Raw genomic sequence first — 26,037 nt, 5'->3', positions numbered from 1 at the left:
CTTGCTAGGATTTAAATGGCTGTGTTAGAGATACCTAAAGCCAGGAGAAAAAATAAAAATAAGAATTATTCTCCAGATAAGTTCACTGTGGTGAAAGACACATCTTTTTTTCCCAAATGTTTTTGGGGAGGCTGAGCTTTTTGAGTCAGATTCTAATGATCACTACTATGATGCTTTCTGTGGAAGAGAGAAAACACTGATCTATTTTCTGCTTTAAGGAATGAACAGTATAGTAAAGTTGGATAACAAAACGATATTGGCATGTGCCTTCAGAATGTTGTTACTGCATGGTCAATTCATTTGTCTAGAGAGAAGTCTAGGGTGGAAGTGGTTGCATAATCTCGACTTTTGACAAGTATGTTGTGTAGCATTTAATATTGAACACAAGCACACATAAGGATTAAAAAAAAATATCCTGCCAACAAGGAGGTGAACAAAGAGGATTTGAGAGCATCATCTGTTTTTAAACTTTCATTTCTGTAACTTCTGGAATTTCTGGCTTTTATTCAAAGCTACTCCTGAAAATTAGACTATTAGAAGGATCTGGGTTGTTGTTGTTTTTTAATACAAAAATAAAAGCAGCGCTTTTAAAAATGGAACAACCTTCAGCATAGGTTTCACTAGCCCACACCGTCTCCCTTCATTGCATTGTTATGCAGGGATAATTGAAGCTGATTTATTGCCACTTGAATTTGAACAGATTGCTTTTTTAAAACAGCTTCATTTCTCATGAAAAAAAGTTAAGTACTTAATGTGCTTTAAACAAAATAGCAGAATGGAGTTATTTAGAATAAAAATATATGACAGTTGTGACAATAAATAGAGAGGTGTAAACTGATTGGAACTAGTTTTTCTTCTTCCCAGAGGGGAGGTATACTTCATGTATTTGGCTTACATATAGGCTTCTGCTAGCTTAAGTCCTGGGAATTGAAATGTTAGTTGTCTTTCTGTACTTGATCTGGGAGATTTTGTATCACCTCAGCCTCAAAATTGCAGAGGAGACTGAGTTGACTTAGCTGCTAGTTAAAGCAATCAAGAGAAGAAGTTGAAATGAAAGTGAACTGGGGAAAAATACAAACCTTGGCGTGAGCAACAACAGTATTTATTCTCAAGTCAGTTGGCTTGTATGGACTCAAGTACAAAACAGTTTAGGTAAGTACTGGATAAAGAGTTCAACAAGAATTGGGGTAGCTTTGTGATTTTTTCAGTCATCAGTCTTTAGGAGCATTGTGAAGAACAGTTTTGGGAAGAGATTTAGGAAACTGAAACCAAGCAATAAAGATGCTTGTAATCTGAACAAGTTTTGGGGGTTTCTTCTCCCCCTGACCAACTAGCTGTGTCATCTTCATACTGGGCATTGTCTGATAGAATAGTGAATGGGGTGGTGCTTTGGTCAAACTGAGTTGCAGGTACTGACATAAAAAGCTTAGATGATTGTACTCTTTACTCTTGAGTACTTAGGTTGTCACTTGTAACAGTGTAACAATGAAAGTACAGACTGAGATATTGGAGGCATTATATTGAATTTATAGCTTTTCTTGTTTTAGTGCGTACAAACTGATGAATGCATTTTCGTTTCTGTGTTGGGTAAGGAGCATAGGCTAAGTAGCCTTACGGAGAACCATTATTCTTCAAATTGAACTGTGATGCATTTGTCTCAATTATAGAGTATTACATTGTTACTGTTTTCAGGAGCTGCATAGGAGGTGTGTTAAGTGAAAAAAATTATTAAAAAATCAGAAATACTCCATTTTGTGGAATTTCGCTATTGAACTATGTGACTTTGGCCTTTCATATGTCTGTTTTACCAAGCTAAAATACTGTGATGTGGAAGTTGTACCGTAATGTAGTTGTCATTTTCTTAAAATGAATGAGTAAGAGTGAAGTGTGGGGTTTTTTTTTTAATCCATTCTTGCAATCATGTCCTACTTTGCAGTTGAGTTTTTTAGTGTCTCTTCTGTAATTTGTTAAGATTTTATGTGCTGCCATCTCTTAATTTGCAGTGCATTGACTCAGGTGCATTTTGTCTCGCTTAGTCGTTGGTAGGTGGCAGCAGGACAGGAACTTGTAGAGAGTAGTTGTCTGTTTTTTCTTCTTGGTGGCTATGTTACTGTATAACCCAAGAAATACTCATCCTCTGCTTTTCCCCAGTGTCTAGGCTCTACAATCCATAGTTTATAGAACATGCATACATTTCTTGAGTTTGAGGTAGCAACTTCTTTTGGAAGTGGAAAATGTCATCTAAAAACTGGAATTGATGAATGGACTATTTCTGCTAGTTGACCTTGCAACATGTTTCCCATGTAGATGTTTAAGTCTGTGTGTTATCACAACAGGGTTTTTTCTTAAGAATTCTTGAGAATTTATCCTTTCTGTGTTGAGGTTTGGTATCGGTGCCCTGACAGGGAAGTTGTGAAAGTCTTTTTCCCCAGGTTGAGGGGTAGTGAAAACTCTGCTCTGCTTTTCATAGCAGTGACTGAACTCCATTTAAGAAGTTGCTGCTGTTGTTTTGGAGTTGCTTTTGCTTTTAGTCTCTCTGCTCACATTAATAAACCTCTTCATTTTGCAGGGAGCTGATAGCTAATGGTCAGATACGCAGTTTTCTTTACCCCCATGTTCTTTAGAGGATCTGTATGATGTGTTGCTGGGCTGTCTGAGCAGAGCATCTACCTGCCTGGCTGTTAAAATCCACGGCTATTTTAAAACCTGAAGTAATCTTGCAAATATGACCAAGAGCCAAGCCAGCCAGTTAAGTTTAGGTGTGAGAGATTGTAGACTAGGGAGTAAGTATTGTGCAGCTTCTGTTTTGAGGTAGGGAATATGTAACCGAGTTACCTCATCTGTTTTTTGTACCAGCCTTCTGAACCATTTCATCATGGAATGGGAGATGCTATCTTTTTACTCTGACTTCTTCCTGCTTTTACTCTTTAGGGTATTGTTTCATGCCTTTAGATCTGATACTAGGCTGGGACTTGTCTATCTTGAAATGAGGAAACTTCCTTTGCTCACTTTCCAGCCTCACTTTGCTAAATCTCGGTGTTTTCACAGGTGCCCTTGCCTTCATTGAATACGGCAAGGTGCGCACATGAGACTTTCAAAAGTTTTCCTCTAATCGCTCATCATACAGCTCTTTGAAGGAGAGAGTGATTAACGTTAGTTGCTTGAAATATCAGGGGGATTTTGGAAGAGAGGGTTTAACAACAGAAATACGGGTCCTGAGAACTGTATGATTTGTACACTTCATGAGGCAGCACGTGTGACTAATCCATCCCACTGTAAACTCTGCAACTGAAATGACATAAACGGCTTTGTTTCATACCCTAAAATAGCCCCTGTCTTATTCTGACTTCCGTGTAAATTTTACTGCTATAAATTGTACACTATTCCTAGGACTGCCTGCACATTTAGGAGCACAGTAGCTGATTTTGTACACAGCAGCAGAAAGGAAGATTTCATTCTCTTGTTACGTAGCTTCTATTTAGTAAGCCCTGGAATTACTCAGGTTTTGTGTTCTAACATGTGATATGTAAGACCTGAAATAGAGAGAAGTAGTTTCATTACAGTTATTTATAGAAACATGACTTATAATCATTAATACATCCAAACTCAATACCTTATTTCGAAGAGTTGCTGGACTGCAGTACCTTTGGAAAACACCTCTAGACTCAATATTAGTTTTGTAGTTGATGTTTGGCTAGCACAAGCATTGGTTACCCCATCATGAAAGACTCTGTAAGTTGGCCAAAGATTTTCAGAGTTTTCTGTTGCTGTTTTGGTTAGTGCAACACGGGGCTCTACCGAGATCACCTACTAACAGTATGATGCATAGGGAATTGCGGCACTGTAGAAGCTAAATCGGGAGTAGAGAATAATTCAGGCTGTCTGTTATCCAGGGCTCCCAGTCCTTAGCACTGTTCTTGGGGGAGGGCAGGGGTGGTGCCTAATGCTGTGTAAGCGAACCTCAAGACATAATTATTTCCCTGCCAGGATATGGAAGCAAGGTCTGATACCTGTGTATGGTAGTGAGTCCAGTTTTCTCACTGAGGCTTACAGATGTCAAGGAGCTGTTGCAGATCATTAGCACAGGGACAGCTTTGATCGCCAAAGAGGCCAATTCTAGCTTGGTGCGTTATCATTCAGCACAGAGTATTTGATATGAAAAGCGCTGATTGAGATGATCTAGCTGCTAGACTCGTGTAGGTGAAACTTCATAGTCTGCTTCCCTTGCAGATCTCTCCTTTTGTGGAGGCCACGCGTGGGGAGACGGACTGCAGCTGGCAAATGCAGTTACCTGCATCTGACCTACCACTAAAAATGTAGTGAACACTTAACATGCTAGGCTTTCCTTTCATCTAACTCTTTTTAGGGACTTTGCACTGTAGCATGAAAATTCTTCACAGCATGAAGGTCTGAGTGTAGCTACCGCTGCGTTGATCTAGCAGTTTTCCTTGTGATGAAGATGAAGCTGCAGACACAGTTCTGCATATTTGATGCTGTCTTCCCAAGAAGCCTGTAAGTGTGTGTCATGCTGTTGACATTCCATGGAAGGATTTATGATGGATAATTAACATACCTTTTGCTATATGAGATCTATGTACCTACTTTACTACCACAGATGCAAAATGCTGAAATATTTCTGAAAGTGGCTCAAGTATTTACAAAAGCTACATGTCCTTTCCGTTGGCAATAGTCAGTAGAGAAGTGTGCCTGGTGTCCTCTTATAATGATCTCCCAGCAAAGCTTCCTTGTATCCTCTCCTTGCCTCTTCCAGCAACATAAGCTACTCTTAAAATCATTATGTAAATACATTTCTATGTGGCCTGCATGGATAAGCAAGGAGCTTCTGGCAAAACTCAAACAGAAGAAGAGAGTTAATGGAATGTGAAAAAAATGACAGGCCACTCGGGAGGAACATAGGAATGTCAGAATTCCTATATATGCAAGGATGTAATGAGGAAAGCTAAGGTCTGCGTGGAATTAAATCTGGCAGGGGATGTCAAGTACAACAAGAAGAGCTTATTCAGGTACAACAGTAGGAAGAGGATGACTAAGGAAAATGCGAGCCCACTGCTGAATGAGATGGGTGCCCTGGTGATGAAAGATACAGAGAACGTGGAGTCACTGAAGGAAGACTTTCCCTTGGTTGAGGAGAATCATCTAGATAAACTTGGCACCCACAAATCCATGGGTCCCCACGGAATGCACCCATGAGTGCTGAGGGAGCTGGCAGATGTTATTTGCTAAGTCGCTCTCCATCATCTTTGAAAGGTCCTGGAGGACAGGAGAGGTGCCTGAGGACTGGAGGAAAGCCTGTGTCACTCCAGTCTCCAAAAAGGGCAAAGAGGAGGACCCAGGAAAGGCTGGTCAGTCTCACCTCCATCCCTGGAAAGGTCATGGAACAGCTTCATCCTGGAGGTCATCTGGAAGCATGTGGAGGAAAAGAAGGTTATGAGGAGCAGTCAGAATGGATTCACCAAAGGGAAATCATGCCTGACCAACCTAATGGCCTTCTATTATGGAATGACTGGCTGGGTAGGTGAGGGGAGAGCAGTGGATGTTATCTGCCTTGACTTCAGCAAGGCTTTTGTTGCTGTTTCCCATAACACCCTCATAGATAGGCTCAGGAAGTGTGGGTTAGATGAGTGGACAGCGAGGTGGATCGAGAACTGGCTGAATCATCAGCCGGTTTTCTGATGATACAAAACTGGGAGGAGTGGCTAGTACACCAGAAGGCTGTGCTGCCATTCAGTGAGACCTGGACAGGCTGGAGAATTGGGTGGGGAGGAACCTAATGATGTTCAACAAAGGCAAGTGTGGGGTCCTGCACCTGGAAAGGAACAACTCCATGCACCAGGACAGGCCCGGGGCTGACCTGCTGGAAGGCAGCTCTGCGGAGAAGGACCTGGGAGTTCTGGTGGACAGCAAGTAGCCCATGAGCCAGCAGCGTGCCCTGGTGGCCAAGAAGGCCAGTGGGATCCTGGGGGGCATCAGAAGGAATGTGTCCAGCAGGTCGAGGGAGGTGATTCTCCCCCTCCACTCTACCCTGGTGAGGCCACATCTGGAGTGCTGTGTCCAGTTCTGGGCTCCCCAGTTCCAGAGACAAGGAACCACTGGAGAGGGTCCAGCAGAGGACTACTAAGATGATGAGGGGACTGGAGCGTCTCCCTTATGAGGAAAGGCCAAGAGAGCTGGGACTGTGTAGCCTGGGGGAGAAAAGACTGAGAGGGGGTCTTGTCAATGCATACAAATATCTTAAGGGCGAGTGTCAAGAGGACGGGCCAAACTCTCTTCCGTGGTGTCCACTGACAGGACAAGGGGCCATGGGCACAAACTGCAACACAGGAGGTTCCATCCAAATATGGGGAAAAACTTCTTCACTTTGAGGGTGACAGAGCACCGGAACAGGCTGCCCAGAGAGGCTGTGCAGTCTCCTTCTCTGGAGACATTCAAAACCTGCCTGGACATGATTCTGCATAACCTGCTGTAGGTGACCCTGCTTTAGCAGGAGGTTGGACTAGATGACCTCCAGAGGCCCCTTCCAACCCCAACCATTCTGTGAAATATTACCATTCTTTTCTCTTAGCTTTTATTCTAAGCTTCCAGTTGAGCACTGCATGAATGCTATGAGTTCTTCCTGGTGGTATATATTGCAAACTTCACAGCACTGTGTTACAAGAAAACAATTGGGCACATCTGTATTCAGGGTGAAGCTCGCATAGAGCACACTTTACCTTCTAAAACTTCCCAGTAAATACTCCTGCAGGTTTGGCTGTACATTAGACAGACTTAATAAAGACTTTTATTTCCCCCCCACCTCCAAAGATGACTGACTTTGATCACCCCATCTGCTTTTTCTTTCCTTCAGTGATGGGGAGGGAAAGAAAAGAACATCAACCGTCTGCAGCAGTGAATCTCTAAATGCTGTGGGGGCCACGCTCACACCTCGCCGCATCTCCTGGCGGCGGAGAATATTCCTGCAGGTAGCTTCACCTATGAATAAATCTTCTTCCAAGATGCAGCATCCAGGTCTGTGTGTGCTTTTAAAGAAAATAAACAAGCAGTTGTTACTGAATAGTTATTACTATAGTGAACTGCAATGCGAAAATATGAAAGGGAGAAGGGAGTCAGCTTGCTAGAGCCTTGCTAGAAATCAGTTGTACTCAGCTGGCTTTAGGTCTTTGTTGCTTTGAACACAGGATTCTGTCATCAAAATCAAATTAATTGCAATCTCCCATGGCTGTGCTGGTAGCAAGCAAATGAAGAACTACCTCTTGCTGACAAAGATAGCCTCTTTAACAGTTTGCATATTTTTACCCTAGCGTGTTTACGTAACAGCAGTGTTATGTTCTGCCTTGTCCTTGTACCGCACATAGCACCTGTTCATTGTGTTAATAATTCTTACAGCTTTAGATCATTTAAAGTAGGAAACTCTGAAATACCTGAAATCCTGCTCTGTTGATAGAGTCCCATTGGCAGAATTCACAACCGTAGGTAAATGACGAAGTCTTCATTTAGTAACCATGAAGTGCTGTAGCACTGCCTATAGTGCAGCTTAGCAGATGGAAAAAGTTGCTTTTATTATAGAGCCTGCGGTAAATCATGGCAGTAAACAAGCTCAGCTGTAAAGGAAACTTTATGGATAAACACCTCTTTGTAACTCTAGAAGGAGCTAGAGGGGAGAAGGGTTGAAATACTGGCTGACCTTTTATTTACCTTTATTTAATTTTAAAAATTAAAAAAACTTTAAATAAAACACTTTATTTAAAAATAATTCTCTACTGCTAAACTGCATTCTTTGGAATAAGCATCTCACTGCTGAATGTAGAAGACAGCTATATTTGTTCTACTGTGACTTAGATTTTTGTGATACGTCAAGCAATCTGAGTTTCCTGTAATAGCTTTCTGATTCTTTGCAGATGGTCATGATGGAAGTGAATTGTTACCATTATCACCTCTTGCTCCACCCCTCGAGGAGGACCCTCTTGTTCTAGTATTGCAAAATGAGGATGGTCCGGATAAAACTGGAGAGAGGAAAAACTCAGAAGAACTACAAAGTCTGTGGAGAAAAGCCATTCATCAACAAATTCTGTTACTTCGAATGGAAAAAGAAAACCAGAAGCTGGAAGGTTAGCTACTTAGAAAATACCCCAAAAACTATTACAAATTCTGCTGCCTGAAGCTGAAAACTGTACTGGTGTTGGGCACCTCAGAGATGTGGTTCTGTGACTTTTTGGTTAACGGTGCTAGAAAAAAATGTGTTTACCCACTCTTATCTCAAGTCTACCAGGTTCTTTGTCTGCCTGCAAACTCTTATTAATGAGTCACCTCAGTTAAAGAAGGTAACTTTTCCTTTTTTAGTGCGCATTAGGCAAAAGTTTCTACAGTCTGGATTTTAGCTAAGTCTAGGAATTCTAGTGTGAGGTGGAGGCAAGAGAACAGATGCTGTGTGAGCATTCAAGTATGGTAAACCTTACCCTCTGTATCTCATTACAGTCCTTCGCAGTGTATGGGATTTCTGTCCAGGCTTTCTGTCCTGCGTTAACCACATCACAGTGGTAATTTATAAATATTCAAATGCAAATATGATTTTTAGGAACTGGCTCATGAAGTATGTCAGAAAGTTCTTTTCTTGAATGATGAACACTGTACACTGAAAATTGAGTGCCCTTGCTGAGGGATCTGAAGTTGGCCAAGCTGACTTGTCAGCTGCCTGAGCTTTTGGCTAAGATACTTTATTATGACTGGTCAAGACTCGCACAAATAAAAGATAGTATGCAATGTCTATCCTAGTTTATAGAAGTTCTTCGGTATAATAGATTAACAGCTTTTGGTGCAAGTTGAAAATTTTCTCTCATTTTCAAATGTTATCTCTGTAATTGCTGCCCTCATCTTCTCCTATATGGTCTATAACTTCATTATGTGGTAGTCTGATTCTTCAAACAAAACATAACGATCTTGTTAAGGTCAGTTAAATCTTTTTCCTTCTTTAGTGATGCTTACTGAGAAGGCAGAGAGAGGAAGGAAAAACAGTAGGACAGAAGTCTTTCCATGTCCCTACAAACGTACATCCTTGAATGTATTTCCTGCACAAGTAGCATATTTCTTTGTGCATTCTCTCTACAGTTTGTCACCTTGTAGATTCATAGGGAACATCTACAGAGAAGTCTGCTTTAACTTCAGCCATAATCTTCACTTACTGTTTTAGCAAATGGTTAGTCTCCTGTTGTAGGGTGGGGAAGCTGGACATCTGCTGTAGTGACTAATTTTATGTTATTCCCTCTGGTAGTATGAGATGCTGAGGGACAGGCTCTTCTCTGTACCTGCCCTGCGTTACTGGAGGTACTGAAAATCATAATCAGTTCAGTTCCTTAAGACTTAGTTGTAAGTTATTTCCATTCTGTAACGGATATGTAGAAACTAAGTTATTCCTGCCTGATTATTTGTGGTGAAAACAGGAGTGTCAGCAGTGGAGACTCCGAACTGGCACTTACCTGCCAGCCCACATCTTGGTTTGTAATCCAAGAAGCGTATCTCCATTCTCCTATGCAGGTTCATAAGTACTGCTAATGAAACTGGTGCTCTGGCTAGCTAGAATTTATCACCTTGTTTTCAAAGGGTGAAAAGTAAACTGTCTCAATGCCTATCTGTAGGCTTCCTTCCTCTGGGCTGCTGTAACACGGGCCATTTTACGGACCAGGCATATGCAGAACTGATGCATCCCAAAAAAGTACTGGTTTGTGCAGTGGTTGGCATCCTAGCTTGCAATTAAATGTAGATCTCAGAAATGTAAAATGTAATAACAGAAATGCAGCTATTTCTCTACTTGAAGCCACGTTCCTAGCTGTGAATTTATTCAGCTGTATATGACTGGTTTAGAACTGGAATTGCTGTGGAATTGTTTTTAGTGATTTTCTCTTAATGTTTTGTTGATTTTTATTTACAAAATATTAATAGAACTTCTTTTCCTATTCCTTTTGCTGTCGAGGAGACTTGAATACTATTAGCTCTTTGTTTTACAGAAGGTAAGTTCTGTGAATTGCACAAACTTGCTTTTTTCTGAGAAGCTTCACACTACTTTTTCCAATAGATCACCTAGAAATACAAGAACTACAAAAAGTAGCAGGCCACCTAGCAATGATTAGGAAGAACATTAACTAAGATGGTTGCAAGCAGCCAAGGGTGGCATGGTAGGCAAGGCAGGTACAATCAACAGGCAAGCTTGCTGACTTTCACTGGGGTTAACCACAGAGCCAGAGTATTTTTCAGAGAAAGATAACCTATGCACTTAATCCTGGAGTTCGTTGTCACACTGAAATATGTTACTGTTGTCTTGAATCTGTCATATTGCTTATGAGTGAGCATTCTCGGATTAAATCATAAAGCAATAAGGTAGCATTTAAAATTGTCCCAGTTGGACTGCAGATTCTTGTGGCAATCACATTCCCATTTTTATGGAAGTGTGCTGCACGTTGCATGATAGTTGTTTATACAAAGCCCCCTGTAGTCTTGAACAGATAGGATCTCAGAGGTGTAACATACAACTTCTAGAAATAATGTCACCTATGTTTTGGAGTGGGCTAGGCAATGATCTTATGGATTCATTCAATACTGGCTATGTCCAAAGCGAGATAACTAGGAAAAGGAACAGATTGTTTTGTTTTGCAGGTTGTATTAAAACGTGAGAGCTTGCTTTCACCTTGAGGTGATGATGGGGACAGAGATACAACTGTTAAGAGGAAGGAGTCTCCTCCAAGGAGCGAGTACTGCATGCAGATCAAGGCAAATTTGGGATAAATCACTTGCAGCTTTCAGAGGTCATGTTGTGAAATGTACAATTCAGTCCAATGATAATTAAACCTATCTCTGTAAGTTAAGACACATTCAGGTCTTCATTCTAGTTTTTTACACTAGTAGTATGAGGTATTGGGAGTGATTTTCTGCATGCGTATCATGTGTAGTAAAATAACCACAGTTAATTCTCAGTAATGGACATAAAAGCTACTCCTTCGTGAAGTTCCAGAGTAACAGTGCAGCTTTATTTCAGAAATAGTGAGTCCTCTGGGATAAATATTTTTGCAATATTCTATTCTTTTGCAAAGTTCTATTCAACAAACCTTTTAAGTTTACAGCAACACCAGTTTTGTGCTCAGCCCAGATATACCTTCCTGGATATGGTTCACGTTGGTTCATTCTGTTTCCTTCTTGTCAGTTTGATGATGCCAGGTAGCAGGGCCAAGAGCTCTTGCCACTGTCTTAAGGAACACATAAAAACTGGAGCCAACGTGACAGACTCCAGTTTAGAAGACTTGCCTGCTTGCTTGCCTAAATCTCTAATAGAAACATTCATATGGTTGGGACTTTCCATATTAAAACAATCGTAATGTTCAATATAAACAAGAGAAAAAATTATCAAAGGTGTTTTTGCAGTTGAGAGAAGCAGCAGATGTGGTGAAGTTGTGTTGAGTGGGTTTTTCTTCTTGCCCTAAGCCTTAAAAAATGTTTTCATGTACTTCATGAATTACTAATGTTCATGGCCCAGTAACAGAAGCTAAATTGTTGCCTGCAGGATCTTATGACAAAAGACTGGCCCCATCTCAGCTAACAGCTGATAAATTGTAGAAGGTGTATTTATGCCTAGACAGATTATCAGGTAGATATATCTAACTTGAATTGGGTTTGCATATTTGATGTCTTTTATAATTTTCTGATGTTCTGTTTTTCTGTGTGCTCTTTCTTTGTGTTCTAGCAAGCAGAGATGAGCTCCAATCAAGAAAAGTAAAACTGGACTATGATGAAGTTGGTACATGTCAGAAAGATGTCATAAATGTTTGGGATAAGAAGTTGCTGAACTGCAGAGCCAAAATCCGATGTGACATGGAAGATATTCATTCCACTTTGAAAGAAGGTATTTGTGTCTTTTAACTATGAAGTCTGAAGATAGATTTTTTTGTTGTTCCTTTTTGATACTGAAGGAAATCTGCCAGCAGTACAGTTTTTCCAGTAGCACAAAATTATGAAAAAATTGCCTTCTTTCTACAAATGGACCCACCTCCTGCTGCCAAACAGAAAATAGGTTGTGCTGTGCCTGCAACTAACAATGTCAGCAATGCAGAAATATGTATATTCATACTCCTGAAAGTAGTGTCTTGTGCCCATGTATTATTAGACTGAAGATTAAACTTGGAGCTTCCGCAGCTAACACTGTGACCTTCTGATTTCTGGTCCATGGCTGCTATCCAACTGCCAGTTTCAGATGCTCTAATTTTACTTACTTACTAAGAAGGCAGGACCAGAATCTCTAATGTGGACTGTGCCCAAACCCTAGGGTAATCGCAGCCAAGCTTTGGGGAGTCAGAATATGGTCTTCTAGTATTTTATTTCCTTAAGTGAAAGGCTGAGGATTTTGGTTTGAAGATCTTTTTGTGGCCTAGAAGGGGAGCCATAGGGCCTTGTTAGTGTAATGCAGATATGGAGTCTGCACCACTGTGCTCTCCTCCATAGAAGCTCACGTCAGTGTTACAGATGCTGAAAAATAATATTTCAGTGTAATCTGGCTGTGGTACAGAAGGGAAGTTTAAATTGCTTCTGAAGGAAAGTGTGGTAGAAATAAGGTGGTTCCGGTTAGGGACATGCAGAAGACTGCAAGCAAATTACTTTACCTTGCTGCCCTATCTTCTGCTGCTGGGCTGCAGTTCAGAGTTGGGAACAAGGATATGCCTTTTCTAACTTATATTCTGTTAAATAATTATTTGCCTGGAAAGTATTAGAAGAGTTGTCAATTCATTTTGACTTTCAAAGGTCAGTTTACAGAGTCAGATTTCGAAGGGGGATGTGTGTGAAAGTCCAAAAGTAGTATTTTAATTTAGTTTATGCTTTCACAGATGCCTGGCTGACTTGAGAGAAATGATGCCTTTCAGTATGAGTGGTTCTGTGTCCTTCCTTTTGGTGTGCAGCGTTAATGCTTTTAGTTTTGAACTGAGCATTTTATAGTCTGTACATCTTTCTCCAAGCCTATGGACTGATATGAGCAGCCCTTTGGAAAGGGGAAGAGGAGGTGGACTTCGCTGTGTTTTATACCTGTGAATTTAGTTCAGCCTTTCTAAACAGGCCGGACTGCATTCTGTGTGTGATTGTGCATCTTCTCCTGCTGGAGGCTATAACAGCTCAGAAGTGGCAGAACAAGTGATGTTGGTACCGTAGTTGCCCAGTGTAGGTACTGTTAGTTTGTAGTTAATGTTTAGTTAGTGGGACTGAACTGTGGCTGGTGAGTGAATACACTGCAGAGCAGACAATTTCTCAAGCTGACTGTAAGGGATCTTCCAGAGTGGTTTGGCCAAGGTTATAATAGACCAAGGTTATGACAAAGCAAATTCTTGTGTTATAGCACTATAAAAACATGGCCCTGCTTAGGCCTCTTCTTTTCCTGACTGACCTGCAGGTGTACCAAAAAGTCGTCGGGGAGAAATTTGGCAGTTTTTGGCTGTGCAACATCGAGTCAGACACAGACTGCCAAACAAGCAGCAGCCTCCCGATGTCTCTTACAAAGAACTTCTGAAACAACTGACTGCACAACAGCATGCCATCCTTGTAGATCTAGGTACGTCTGTTTGTAGCTGGGAGGTTTTTCTGACTTGTTTCGTGGGTCTTTGAGTAAAAACACAGCAAAGTTAATGGAAGCTGTTGTTGGAGGGAGGTATCAGCACCACTTCCTATGTCAGGATGCATTCTGTGCTTGCCACTGAATGTCCTCTAAGCAGATGTTTTCTGAGGTTATGCTGTTTGTATTTATGCTCTTATACATCTGTCTGAAAAGAGATATCAAGCAGTTGCTTCTGCTGGTTCAATGCAGATGAGAATATTATATTAGCTCAATGGATACTGTCTAAAATTGGTGGTAAAGTACAGATTGATCTGACTAAAGTCAACCTGCATATGAAAGCAAAGAAAGAAGTGCTGGCAGACGGATCTAGGATTTTTTGAGGAGAACTGGGTAGTGATTACTCTTTTCTCTTTATGTCAGGACGGACATTCCCTACGCATCCTTACTTTTCTGCCCACCTCGGAGCAGGACAGCTATCACTCTTTAATCTCCTGAAAGCGTACTCTTTGCTGGACAAAGAAGTGGGTTATTGTCAAGGTATCAGCTTTGTAGCTGGAGTGCTGCTTCTACATATGAGTGAAGAACAGGCCTTTGAAATGCTGAAATTCCTCATGTATGACCTTGGCTTCCGTAAACAGTACAGGCCAGACATGATGTCACTACAGGTAAGTCAGTTGTTCCTACTAAAGCAAACCAGAGTTTTAAATGAGTTTTGAGCTCTTAGAGATTGCTCGTTCTTCAGGGCCTTATGAAGCTTCTTACGCGGTTTTGGAAGTTATGAGGTGCATGCAGTTGTTGTTGAGCCCCTCTCTGCCTCTCAGTTTGCAAGCAGAGAAGTTCAGAACTTGCAGAATTTTCCTGTCACACATCCCCACCATTTACTGTTTGGAAAGTCTGCGTCTGTATAGATGGAGATTAAAAATAAATTTGATTTTATTTTTCTTCAGTCCATGAGCACCGAGATGTAGATTTTTCTCTTGTAACTCCAAGGCAAATCAATAGTGACACCCAGTGGCCGGTCAGGGTACTCCGCAGGCATTTGTACTTGGGGCTGCTCTGTCTTGCCTTGTCATTTGCACCTCTCTCATCGTCCTTTGCCTCACCACCCTCAACACAGCAAGACAACAGACCAGTTTTTAATCTTTTTATTTTGGATGAGAAACGATGCATGTTCTGCAATATTAGTCTTTCAACAGCTAGCTATAGATACTCAAGGCTGTTTTGGAAGGAGACAGAAAATCAGATCTGTATAAACTTCACAGTTTAAAGTCTGAGAAAACTTCCACCTTGGGATGCAACTGTCCACTAACTTATAATAATTGGGGCTTAGAGCATATAGTTATTTAAAGGGATACGCCACTGCTGAGCTAAATCTTGTAATCCACATTTGAGAAAGAGAAAACTAAGAGGCAGATACAAAAGTCTTTTTTTTTTTTTTTTCCCCATGCTCCCTGCATAGCAAACACTTATAATTACATAAAAACTGAAGTAGGAGTTTCAGTCCAATTTTCATGACCAGTCACTTTAGGTGCTTATTTGGCAAATGTCCAGAAAAATAGAATAGATTGTAGTTAAAGAAATTGTATATGCTTATTCAAAAAAATGGTAGAGAGGAGTGTTTTACTGTGACTGTAAGTATACTATAAGACGTTTGTTGTGATCAATTAAGGGTGAAAAGCCACAGAGTCATAAAGAGCATCATTCTGCCTCTTCCCTGTTCCCCCCCAACCCCCCAATAAGTTTTGAACCAGTGGGGTCTAAGTGTGATAAATGCATGGTTGTGGGATTTTTTTCGCCTAGAAGATGCTGTCTTAGTGTTTGTATGTTATACTGCAGCTGTAGACTGTCAAGGACTTCTGATGATTTGGGAACATTCAGAGATCCAGGATTTTACCTTTTGATTTAAATGAGTCTGAAAATTTCATTGTCAGAAGCTCTTAGGAAGAACACTTTTTACGTTCGAGAAAGGTCACTGGTTGTATAGTACTGTTTGCCCTTTAAATGAAATGACCTCTCTTTACCCCACAGTTTGCTCCTAGGCAGTTATTCTGTTCTAGACAAAAGTACAAGTTTTGTCTGCTCAAGACAAACTAGACTATTGAGGATGACTTAAAGGATCTCACTAAAGCCTAACCCTTTGTTTTGCTTTTTAACAGGAGTAGAGTACTTGCAAATTCTTTCGCATTTACAATACTGAAACACAAGTAAGCTTATATGCAGAGTTAGCTTCTGTCCTGAGCAGACAAGCATTGTATGTTTCTTTAGGATAATGAAAACTTATTTGACTTACATTTTTAATTGTTATCTGGAAAAAGTAGTAATCTAGATCCTTAGTTCATAATTAACTCATCCAATTGGTGTATGGCCTCTGCAATACTCTTCTAATTTCACATGTAAATGTATTTTGTATCAATGCTGTCCAAACAGTGCTTAATTATTAACTTTGGCAATTAATGTAAGAACTCAAAACGCATGCACAAATTTAGCTAATTTGTCTTAATGAGAAGTGATCTGTCTGCTTGCGGAAACTGCTGACTGATAATAGTATCAAGTGCAGTCAGATTTTGGTGGGGAAGAATCATAACCACTAAAAGCAGGAAAGTAGATGGATCCAAGAAATAATTTTCTTATTGAGGAATGGATTCACCTGAAGCATGAGGCACTGTTGACAGCAAAGCTGGACCTGACAACTAATCAATATATGTCTGCTTCTCATCCATCTTCTGCTTTATGATGGAAGCATTGGCCTGTGCTGTGAGTGACTTACTAGGGAATATAAACTATCAAAATGGCAAGGAAATAATTTGGCAGAAAGTGATATTTCTGGCAATGAGTAGCAACTTCTAACCATTTTGCTTTGCAACCTTTTACAGGTTGTATAACAGCACTTTATGTATCAGTATCTTAAATTTTTCTGGACCGCTGGCATGTTGGAGGTTTGTTGGGAAGTATGTATGTGGTACACCTCTAATGACCACTGTATCTAATGTACTTTGTGGGGACAGAAGCAGTCTAAAGTGATGATTGTAGCAGAGGAGTTTTAAATGCAGCAAAATTATTGCCAAGATTCAAAGGATGAAAGCTGAAATGTGTAAATTTAGCCAGAAATAGTTCAACTCTATAATGGGGAGTTTTGGCATCTTAAAAGAGGTACTTCTACTTTCATTGCTGCAAGACTGAATGCTCTGGTTTGTTGATAAAGTTAGATCAATATATTCTCTTCTTACTTTAAGCCTGTGAATCTGAAATGATATTTCATTAATAATCAGGTTCAAACTCTTATTTATTATTGACTGCTGTGTTGGTTTTAATTCATTAGGGGTGGGTTGTTTATGTGTGAGTAGAAATCACTTGAGGCCCTAGGCAACAATTAAGCTTCATTTTACAGTGGCGTCTGTACTAGAGTTTCTTTCCCTCAAGTGGAATGTGAATGGTGTGGAAAACTAAATAAAGCTGAACTTTTCTTTCTCTACTTCTTTTCCCCCCTGCAACCCCCTCATGCACTGTAGATTCAGATGTATCAGCTCTCAAGGCTCCTTCATGATTATCACAGAGACCTGTATAATCATCTTGAAGAAAATGAGATCAGTCCCAGTCTTTATGCTGCACCGTGGTTTCTTACATTGTTCGCATCTCAATTCCCATTAGGATTTGTAGCCAGAGTATTTGGTAAGAAAGTTTATTCTGTTGCAATAATAAAAAGAACAATGTTGTCCATTGTGTTTTGAAACTCTCAGGGATTAGTTTTCTACATACTTGGGACATTTGGGGTGACTGTTTTGCGTGGCAAGTAGCAGTGCTCTTCATGGTGGGATGTCAGCTCCTTTTCAAAAAGGAAAACTGAAATGTATTCTTTGAAACATTGGACTTGAGCAATTAAGTATGTCTACTGTTACTAGCCAAGGGACTTCTGATGGGTAAACAGCAGGACATTTATTGTTGCAAATGTACTTTATGCACCAAGTATTCCATTTATATCTATAGAAAAGTTCATCTTGCAAACTGAAAAAAGAGAATGCATTGGTTTTCAAGAACATGTTTCTGAATAATTGATTCTAAAGTGGTTTCTAATAAAAATTCAAATAAACTTGAACTTAAAGGCTGGTTCAGGTATTCATGTATGTATTGAATAGTTCCCTAGTCTTAGAATGCCTCTTATTCCATTTAGAGGGTTTTTTCATGACTCCTCTTCAGATAATGTCTAGTGCAGAAGCTTAAATATTGATTGTGCCTTGTAGTGTTTACATTATCAGCATGTCAGGTACCTGGGTTTGTGTTCTTTTATTGTCAGTAAGAGCTGCCAGCTTAATCAAATCTCTAGTAGTGCAGATACATGTAAAAAAAATTACATGTTAATATGAAACTCAATGTGCTTAGATATGCACCAAAAAACTGGGAGCATATGCTGTGTACTTCCTCTTGAATCAGACTTTTTTCCCATTTGATTTTTCTGTTTTCATACAACACCTTTTGTCTTTTCTGATGAAATTCAACTTGACTTCTGTCTCATGTTTTATTAATGGAGTGAGTTAGGTTTTTAATTTGTTTGGTGGGGGGGGTTGGGGGGGGAAGAGAGGCTTGTTTGGTTTTCATTTTTTTTTGACCCAGTGATTTCTCCATTACAGAGGTTTTTTTCCTTTTACAGTAAACTTTTTCTAACTGCTCTTTAGGTGAACCAAAGACTGGTGTATCTGTTTTTCAGTGGTATGCACGATCGGTGCCTCTCTTTCCCAGTGAGATTATTGAATACTGGGACACTCAAGTGTTTTGGATTTTTTTGATTTGTTTTTCAAGGCTGAACTGTTCTTTTCTTTTTTTTTTTTGTTTTCAGTAGGCTTTGAATTTGGAAAACAAATTTTTTAAGGGTGGGGAGCGTCAGCATTCTTTTCTTTGTAAATAAGCTGAGCAAGGCATGTTCCCATTTTAAAAATCAAAATCACTGAGTTGTTTTACTTCCTAATGCTTTGGATTCTTGCATCTTTGGTGTCTTATGGGCCATTGTCAGATACCACTAACAGATGGTTAGTGTCCACCCATCACAAATTATGCTGCTTGAATGTGCATCATAGACTTGAGAAGGGAGACCTTTAGGAACTGTGTATGAGTGAGATGGCTGCCTCACGAGTGTCCTGGTGCTCCCCTCTGATACTGGATTAGCGCCAGTGATAACGTCTCCGCGTCAGGATCAGAAGTTGAGTTTATTCAGTCATGGAGCCCTGCTCTTGGTGGTGTGACAGAGCCAACAGTACAGGAGGCTTATTTGAACTGCTCATGTGCTGCGTTCACCTCGGTAACTGCAACTCCACCACTGCCACTGAGACAGTTTCTAGTTACTCTGAACAAGTTTCCAGTTTCTGTACAGTCTGTATCTACTGACTTCTGCAGAGCCTGGACTTCACCCTCACATTCACGTAGTTATACCTCAAAGTAAGGGGTTTGGGCTTAAATTACAGCCAATGTGATCACTACTGTGGATTTTGAGAATAATGTGTTTGGTTATGAAATCTACATGATCATTTTTTAAGGACTAGCTTTTGCCTGTAGAAAACAGTAAAACTTCAGTATGTTGTGTTGTGATCCACTTCCCAATTGCTTTTCAATCATAAATACACTTAAAACCAGTTAGCAGTTAGCTAACAGTCTATAGTTTGCTATAATAGTCTATAGTAGACAATAATGAAATGCTTATTGCAGGTAACAGTTACAGACGTAACAGGCATGTTGTATTTTCTTTAATGCTCTCTCATGTCTGTAAGGTGACAGAAAATGCTTTTATATGCTTTAACCTCATGTTGAAATAAGACAGATTGCACTTCTGAACTGAATAAATATGTGTTATGATTGATTACAAAGAACATCCCAGCAAATACATGTATTTACCCAATTACTTTAGCTCACGTTTTCAAGATATTTCAATTACTTTCTTTTTTAGACATTATTTTTCTTCAAGGAACAGAAGTCATATTTAAAGTAGCACTGAGCCTGCTTAGCAGTCAAGAAACATCTATAATGGGATGTGAGAGTTTTGAGAACACTGTTGATTTTCTTAAAACCACTATTCCAGATATGACTCACCCTCAAATGGAAAAAATTATTACTCAGGTAAGTTGTTTTTCACTGCTCTTTACTTCCCCCCCCCCCCCCCCCCCTTTAGTGTACTTTAAATGAATCATGCCCAAGGCATAGGTAAAAGTCTTCTCAGTGTGTTCCTTTTGGTTTTAAATGCAAATGAGTAATTTTCCCAGTAACTTGTATAGAAATAGGATATGAGCTAATTTCAATGGGTTTTGAACTGCAATTCTAGCAAGACTTTAGTTGCTACCTCAAGGTTTAGTACAAAGGTTATTTCGTGCCTCAGATATTGGGAAAACATGACTTTGCTTATAAATTTCACATCACCATCAGAAGGGTAAAAGTAGCCTATTTTCCAAACTTAAAGCCAGCTATTGCTCCCTGCTAGCGGGTGGGCAGTCCAGCAGTTTGTGACAGGAACCGCAACTTGCCATGTTGGAAGAGGCAGCATCACAGCAACTTCTCCTCCTGATCCTTCTGACTTCTGGTTGCACGGGGCCAGGTACCCCCATGGGAACTTTGCTGATACTTCCAACTTAAAATTCTACAAGTTAGGAGGTTGGTGAGGCCCTGTTTTCATGATACTTAATAAAATCAAGGTCAGGCAAACTTTTGCTGTTCTGTTGTGGGGGCAGCTTCCATCCTCTTTGGGATCACTTTTAGGGTGAGAATAGAAGAGAAACAAAGAACTACTGATGCTGGTATAGGAAAAGCTTCTTGTGAAATACTGTCAGTGGCTGGGATCTTCATGTCTCTACATCATCTTCCTCTGCACTGAAGCTGCAAATTGAAAGTAAGCCTCAGTACAGTACCTTAACTGTGAAGGGGCTTTTTGAGCAGTTTTCCTGTTCAGGTGACAGTTTGGAGGTAATAGAAGAGTTCTAGAAAACCACATCCACGTGCAGGAGTGCAGTTAACACTGTTGCATTCCTGTGGTTTGGTTTATGCTTGTGTATTTCAGGTGCTGTCGGTTAAGAATTCATTTTTAGATGACATGTAAATCTTCATTCCCTTATTGCAGTGATTGTGATTGCTGTGCTAAACCAGCATCAGGCACTTCAACGTCTATCTTCACAACTCACTGATTCTGGCGATGATAGAGATGGTAGTTCAATATTTTTGATGTTATTAGAAATTAAATCTCTGTCTGTGGTCTGCGTGGGTTGCAGAGCAATTGTGCTGTGGTGAGCATGGTAGAAGTGGCTTTGTGCAAAGACAAGACTGATTGAGTAAAGGATGGGTGATCTTACCTGAGCAGAGGTGGTTGTGGTTATATGCAGGGTCAGTTCAGCTCTGAGATGAAGGCTGCCTGCTTGCCTGTGGTGTGGTCTCATGCTGAATAGCCTTCTGGATCTGCATGCACATGTAGACTGCCTATATCGTATTGCTCCTACACCTAGGCTGGCTGAACGGGGTCATTTGGCTGTCTCAGAGCTGTAATTCCCAAGACCATCCTTTTATAGTGGATAATAAAAGAAATATGTAGACATCATGCAGGACTACAGTACACAAAGAATTGACCAGGTAGCCTCATAGAGGAAAATGGCACTTGCCCAGTTTGAACACTGTATGTAACTTAAAGTTTACCTCATTTGAATTACCTAAAGAACAGTGAAGGTAATGCAGAATCTGTTTTGTTTGGGGGATCTGTGTGTGTGTGTGTGTGTGTGTGTGTGCTCTGTTGCTGTAATGTTTGTAATCTCTAGAACAAGGAACAAAATTAATGTCACTGTAGACATCCTTCCTTTCCTAGCCTAAACTATTTGGTAACTTTCAGAAGCTGAGAGGCTGTGATTAGATGTATAAACAGGTAAGGGTCATGTGGTCTCATCACTGTTAGATGCTCAATTCCATAGTCTTCACTTTGTTACCAAAGCATCCCAACAAGAAAATAGTGTATCTTCACAGAGAGACAGAGCACAGGGAAACTGTAACCATGAAGAGTATTCTTGTAAAAGTCTGTAAATGGGCACTTGGAGTCAAGAGATCCAGTTTTGAGGGTGGAGATCGGATATTCCTAGATTATTATTCCTCATAGTGTGATCCTGCTCCTATCACAAGCTGGTGAGACTTGAATTTCAAAATTTCCTCTTGAACTTCTTAATATTCCTGAGTAAGAGATGATAAGACTTGATCATATTATAAAATTCTTGGATTACATAAGACTTTTCTGCTGATATATCTCATAGTAAGAGATGGTATTTGGTAATGGTAAAAACGATGATCCGATTTTTCTAAAGTCTGATTTATTATGGCTCCAATAAGAACTTTAGATGCTAAAATGCTCTAACTGGAGATTCTCCCTTAAAATACTTTTTGAGAGGAACAGGAAAAAACATTAAGTTAATTGAGCAGAGTTGCCTCTTAGCTGAACATTCACGTGGAATATGTGCTCTCTATTGTAGTTTAAAAAATATTTTTTTTCTCTCGTGGCAGGTGTTCGAGATGGATATTTCAAAACAGCTCCACGCCTACGAAGTAGAGTACCACGTTCTTCAGGATGAACTGCAGGAAAATGTGAATCCCTGTGATGAAGGTGAACCCCTGGAGAAGCTGGAGAGGGCAAACAGTCATCTGAAGAGACAAAACATGGATTTGTTGGAGAAGCTGCAGGTAAATGATTTAAGACTACAAACGCATGGAGAGATCATTTCTGTGATTCAGCCAATAGCCAGTTTTTGTGTTTATGGCCTCAGGGTGTTGTGCTATTTTCTTTTGGTATTGAAAACAGGGATCATTTGGGTTTTTTACTAGTATTATTATTATTTATTTATTTTATTTGTGGCTACCTGGGCTTTTATGTCTGTTCTGAAAATGCACCAAGGACATAGAATAAATATGAGTGACTGATTTGAAAGGCTCTATCAATGCTCTTCTGTTCTTCCAGAGTGCTATGCTATAACGCATCTTCCTCAATTCCTTAACCTCTTCATCTTTTTGTTTGTATACCTTCTTCATTCCTCTGCTTGGGCCTTTTCCTGGGAATGTTTGGAATTCCCCCACCTCTCACAGAGAGACATTTGCTACTGCTGAGGTCCAGGGTTTCTGATTACTAGTCATTGTTTTTTGTTTCCCAGAAGCAGCTATAAGTCTTTTGTTGGGAAATAGTGAACACTGTCTGCCTCTAGACTTAACACTGACGTTCTGTTTCCCTCTAATCTCCATCCTAATTTACTTTATTACATAGGGTTCCCATTGCTCCGTCACTGTCAGACAAGTTGTCTCTTCCAGTTCTACTATAGCTGCTGATTTCCTTTTTCTCCTTGCAGCTCCAGTTCCTTGTTACTCTCAACTGTCCGTTGTTTGCTGCAACTTGCATGTCTCCTTCCCTCTGTAAAGCTTTTGGGAATCCTTCAGATTGATCTGGTCTGGTTACTATAAGGAGATTCTGTGTATGATACACAGCAGGCATTCCTTGTATCATCTGCCTACACAGATGTCTTTTAGAAACATCTATGTAATTAAAGTTCTTTCCATATTATATAGCATGTCGTAATATAAAAAAAGGTTGTTCAGAACGTCTCAATTTATTATAAAGATAATGCTGTTGTTTACAGGTTGCTCATGCTAAAATTCAGAGTCTGGAGTCCAACCTGGAGACTATTTTGACTCGAGAGAACAAAATGAAGACTGTAATTCAGTCCCTGGAACAGGAGAAGATAACATATCAAAAGACTCTTGAGCAGATAATGAAGTATTTGCCAGCGGAAGTTTTGTCTGACTGTGAACTGCTCCTGAAGGAAGTAAACTACAACCCAAATAATAAAATAAAATAAGGAGTAAGCCATAAACCAAGGTTTTCTAGGCAGCATTTTTTCAAAAAAAGGGAAAGAAAAGATGAGTATGCTGCTTTCAGAGGACTTAGCAATAGGCAACAGTATTACCCAAAACTAGTGCTGGGACACTCATAGCTACAGATGGGCCTTCAAATGTCAGTATGCAAATTCAGGCTATTAATTTTTTTATGATTCTGTAAATAAATCGCAAGGGGGAAATAAAGGATTCTTATATGTAATTATGATGAGTAGATGTATATTTAGAGTTGATCTAAAGGAAAAGAGAAATTTCAGTAGTCAAAGCCAAGATAATGGCGATCTGCAAATTCACTCTGGATGTGCTTGTCTTGTAGCAAAATGAGGATAGTGTGTCTTTATATATATGTATGTTGAATAATACTTGAAGAAAAAAAACAAAAAAGAATGTAATTTTCCCTCCAAAGAGCAGCATGTTTCACATCTTCTGTGGAAAATCTGTGTGAACTCATGTGTGCCTCTCTTTTAATTCTACTGACATTGTGCGCGCAGACCAATAAGCAGAACAAGTATCATGGCTTGGTTCGTGCGGAAAGAGCTCTTGTGCCATCTGCTGCCTGGGCTGTCGCCGTCAGCGACGTAATTACACACGCATGTTGGAACTGGAAACCAAAAGCATAATGTCATAGCTCCGCCTCTGTAACTCAGAGCTAAGAAATAGGTATCTATACACGCTCGCAGAACTTGTAAAGGCAAGAGCTAACAGTGACTGCTACTTCCTTCCTGGCCGGTTTGCTTCTGCCTGTCTCGGGGTTGGTCACGATGACGGGAGGAAGTGAGCGATCCTGATGTTAATTTTCTGCAAGAGACTTGCTGTCGTAAGAGTCAGGCATGCAAGAAGTTCTCATTTAACCAAAGAAATACTGCAAGGAGCCTTGTCTTATCATAGTGGGAGCCAGAAAGCTATTCTTAAATTTTATTTGAAGAGAAAATTGAGGCAGATTGCAGGAAGTTGAGCATAAGTGCACGCAAGAGGACCAAGCAAGTTTCAAATGTTATATACCTTTCAGTTTTCGCTTACACAGTGGGTATACATTTCAAAAGGGATTCTGAAGTACAGGTGTCGTTTTAATAATGCTTTCCAGGTTATTCCTGTTTTAATACTAGTTTGTGGTTTTCTTTTTAAAACAAAAGTCATGAATTCTTGTGTTCTGGGCAGAAGGTGGGTAAGCTCTGATCATTTCAAGGGAGAAAATATGTTTATAAAGGTATAAAAAGATGCACATAGATTTGAAAATGTTTTTGAGTGGAATTTATGAGAAGGTTTAGACAAATGTGTAATAGACATGTACTTTGGAGTGCATGTCTGAACCGTTAATTGAGTGTTACAGTGGCTCATGTTATCTCTTACCATTTATACTGTATTTCAGGAAAGACATACTCTTTTTAGTAAGAAAAACAATTAAGCAAAGTGCCAAATCCAGCAGTGTCTTTATGCATAAGTTTGTCCAATTTAGAAAGCAAGGACTGAATATCACTGCTTTCTAAATATTATGCTTTATGTTAACATGAAAGTGAGGAGCAACAATGCTGATTTGCTGCACGCTGCTGTGGAACTTAGGGGCTTGGGGTCTCCTAGGTTTGGTTTTTGTTGTTTTTTACTTCTGTGATGTTTTACTTGATTAAATATACTGATTTACTTAACAATCCTTCTTTTTACAGTTAGGGTGAAAGGTCTTAACATTGTGTGTAAAATTGTGGAATCTGTCTAGATATTTCAAGAACGTTATATTGTCCTAGGTGGAAAAATGCCAAGTGAAAAGACAGTTCTTTGCAGTGTTGTTCAGAGTAAGTTTTAGCTGGCGTGTACATACAAAACCAATCCCAGGAACTGCAGTAGCATTTATTACAAAGAATCAAGGTTATTCAGATACATCTCTTTTTTTTTTCTTTTTTTCTTTTTTTTTTTTTTTTGTAATAAGATGCACTGAACGTGCTTTATCCTCTGTTTCACTTATAAAATTTTTCATGTAATGCCTGGAGTAATTCCAATAAATGTCATTGCTGCATTTCTCATGACCTCTGGCTAGTTTTATTTTTTTGCACCTCAAGTACCAATCTCATTCTCAATAGTGCTGTTTACATGAAAGACAAAAAGCATCTGTTTTTAGTTTCTAGTTGTGGAGAAAAGAACTACAGGAATTGTAGAAGGACATGGGAAGGGTCGGAATTCCAATTAGGGAAAATAGTCTTACATTGTTCTTAACTGAAGATTAAATGATTAAAAGGTATTTTTCTTCTGTAGCAGTTCATTTGGTACGTATGCATGTTGGGAATAGTAATTTGATGAACTCTGCGCTGCACATCTAGCTTGGGAGGAGGAGGAGGACACTGTATCAACAAGTAGGAATAAACTACAGAAGTAAACCCCCAATTAGGTAAGTGCCTCATAACATTAGGGCATATGTGATAGCATTTGTATTCTGAACACAAGTGTGCCTTGCTAACTGAGTATCTCTAGAGTGTTTAGCTTGAAGTCTGCACTCCAGCAGATATCCTCCAGACCATCTTCAGATGAATAGCCAGCAAGATTATCTGGAAGATTGAACAGCA

At 39.8% G+C, this 26,037-nt stretch overlaps 1 protein-coding gene across 2 annotated transcripts in view; it reads left to right on the top strand.

Moving 5' to 3' along the window:
- The window catches only part of TBC1D4 (TBC1 domain family member 4), a 57,023-nt gene extending 31,520 nt beyond the window's left edge, over positions 1 to 25,503 (top strand). For both annotated transcript variants that reach the window (XM_056329843.1, XM_056329844.1), the window contains 9 exons: positions 6,866 to 7,026; positions 7,917 to 8,126; positions 11,747 to 11,905; positions 13,439 to 13,597; positions 14,021 to 14,265; positions 17,110 to 17,269; positions 19,533 to 19,702; positions 22,109 to 22,285; positions 23,230 to 25,503. In XM_056329843.1, coding sequence (XP_056185818.1) covers positions 6,866 to 7,026; positions 7,917 to 8,126; positions 11,747 to 11,905; positions 13,439 to 13,597; positions 14,021 to 14,265; positions 17,110 to 17,269; positions 19,533 to 19,702; positions 22,109 to 22,285; positions 23,230 to 23,448 — 1,660 coding nt within the window. In that variant the 3' untranslated portion in view covers positions 23,449 to 25,503. The remainder of the gene's footprint in view (positions 1 to 6,865; positions 7,027 to 7,916; positions 8,127 to 11,746; positions 11,906 to 13,438; positions 13,598 to 14,020; positions 14,266 to 17,109; positions 17,270 to 19,532; positions 19,703 to 22,108; positions 22,286 to 23,229) is intronic.
- Positions 25,504 to 26,037: the final 534 nt, after the last annotated feature.

Source organism: Falco biarmicus, chromosome 2 (assembly GCF_023638135.1).
Source record: "Falco biarmicus isolate bFalBia1 chromosome 2, bFalBia1.pri, whole genome shotgun sequence".
NCBI classification, from domain to species: Eukaryota; Metazoa; Chordata; class Aves; order Falconiformes; family Falconidae; genus Falco; species Falco biarmicus.
This window is presented reverse-complemented; position numbering and strand designations above follow the sequence as displayed.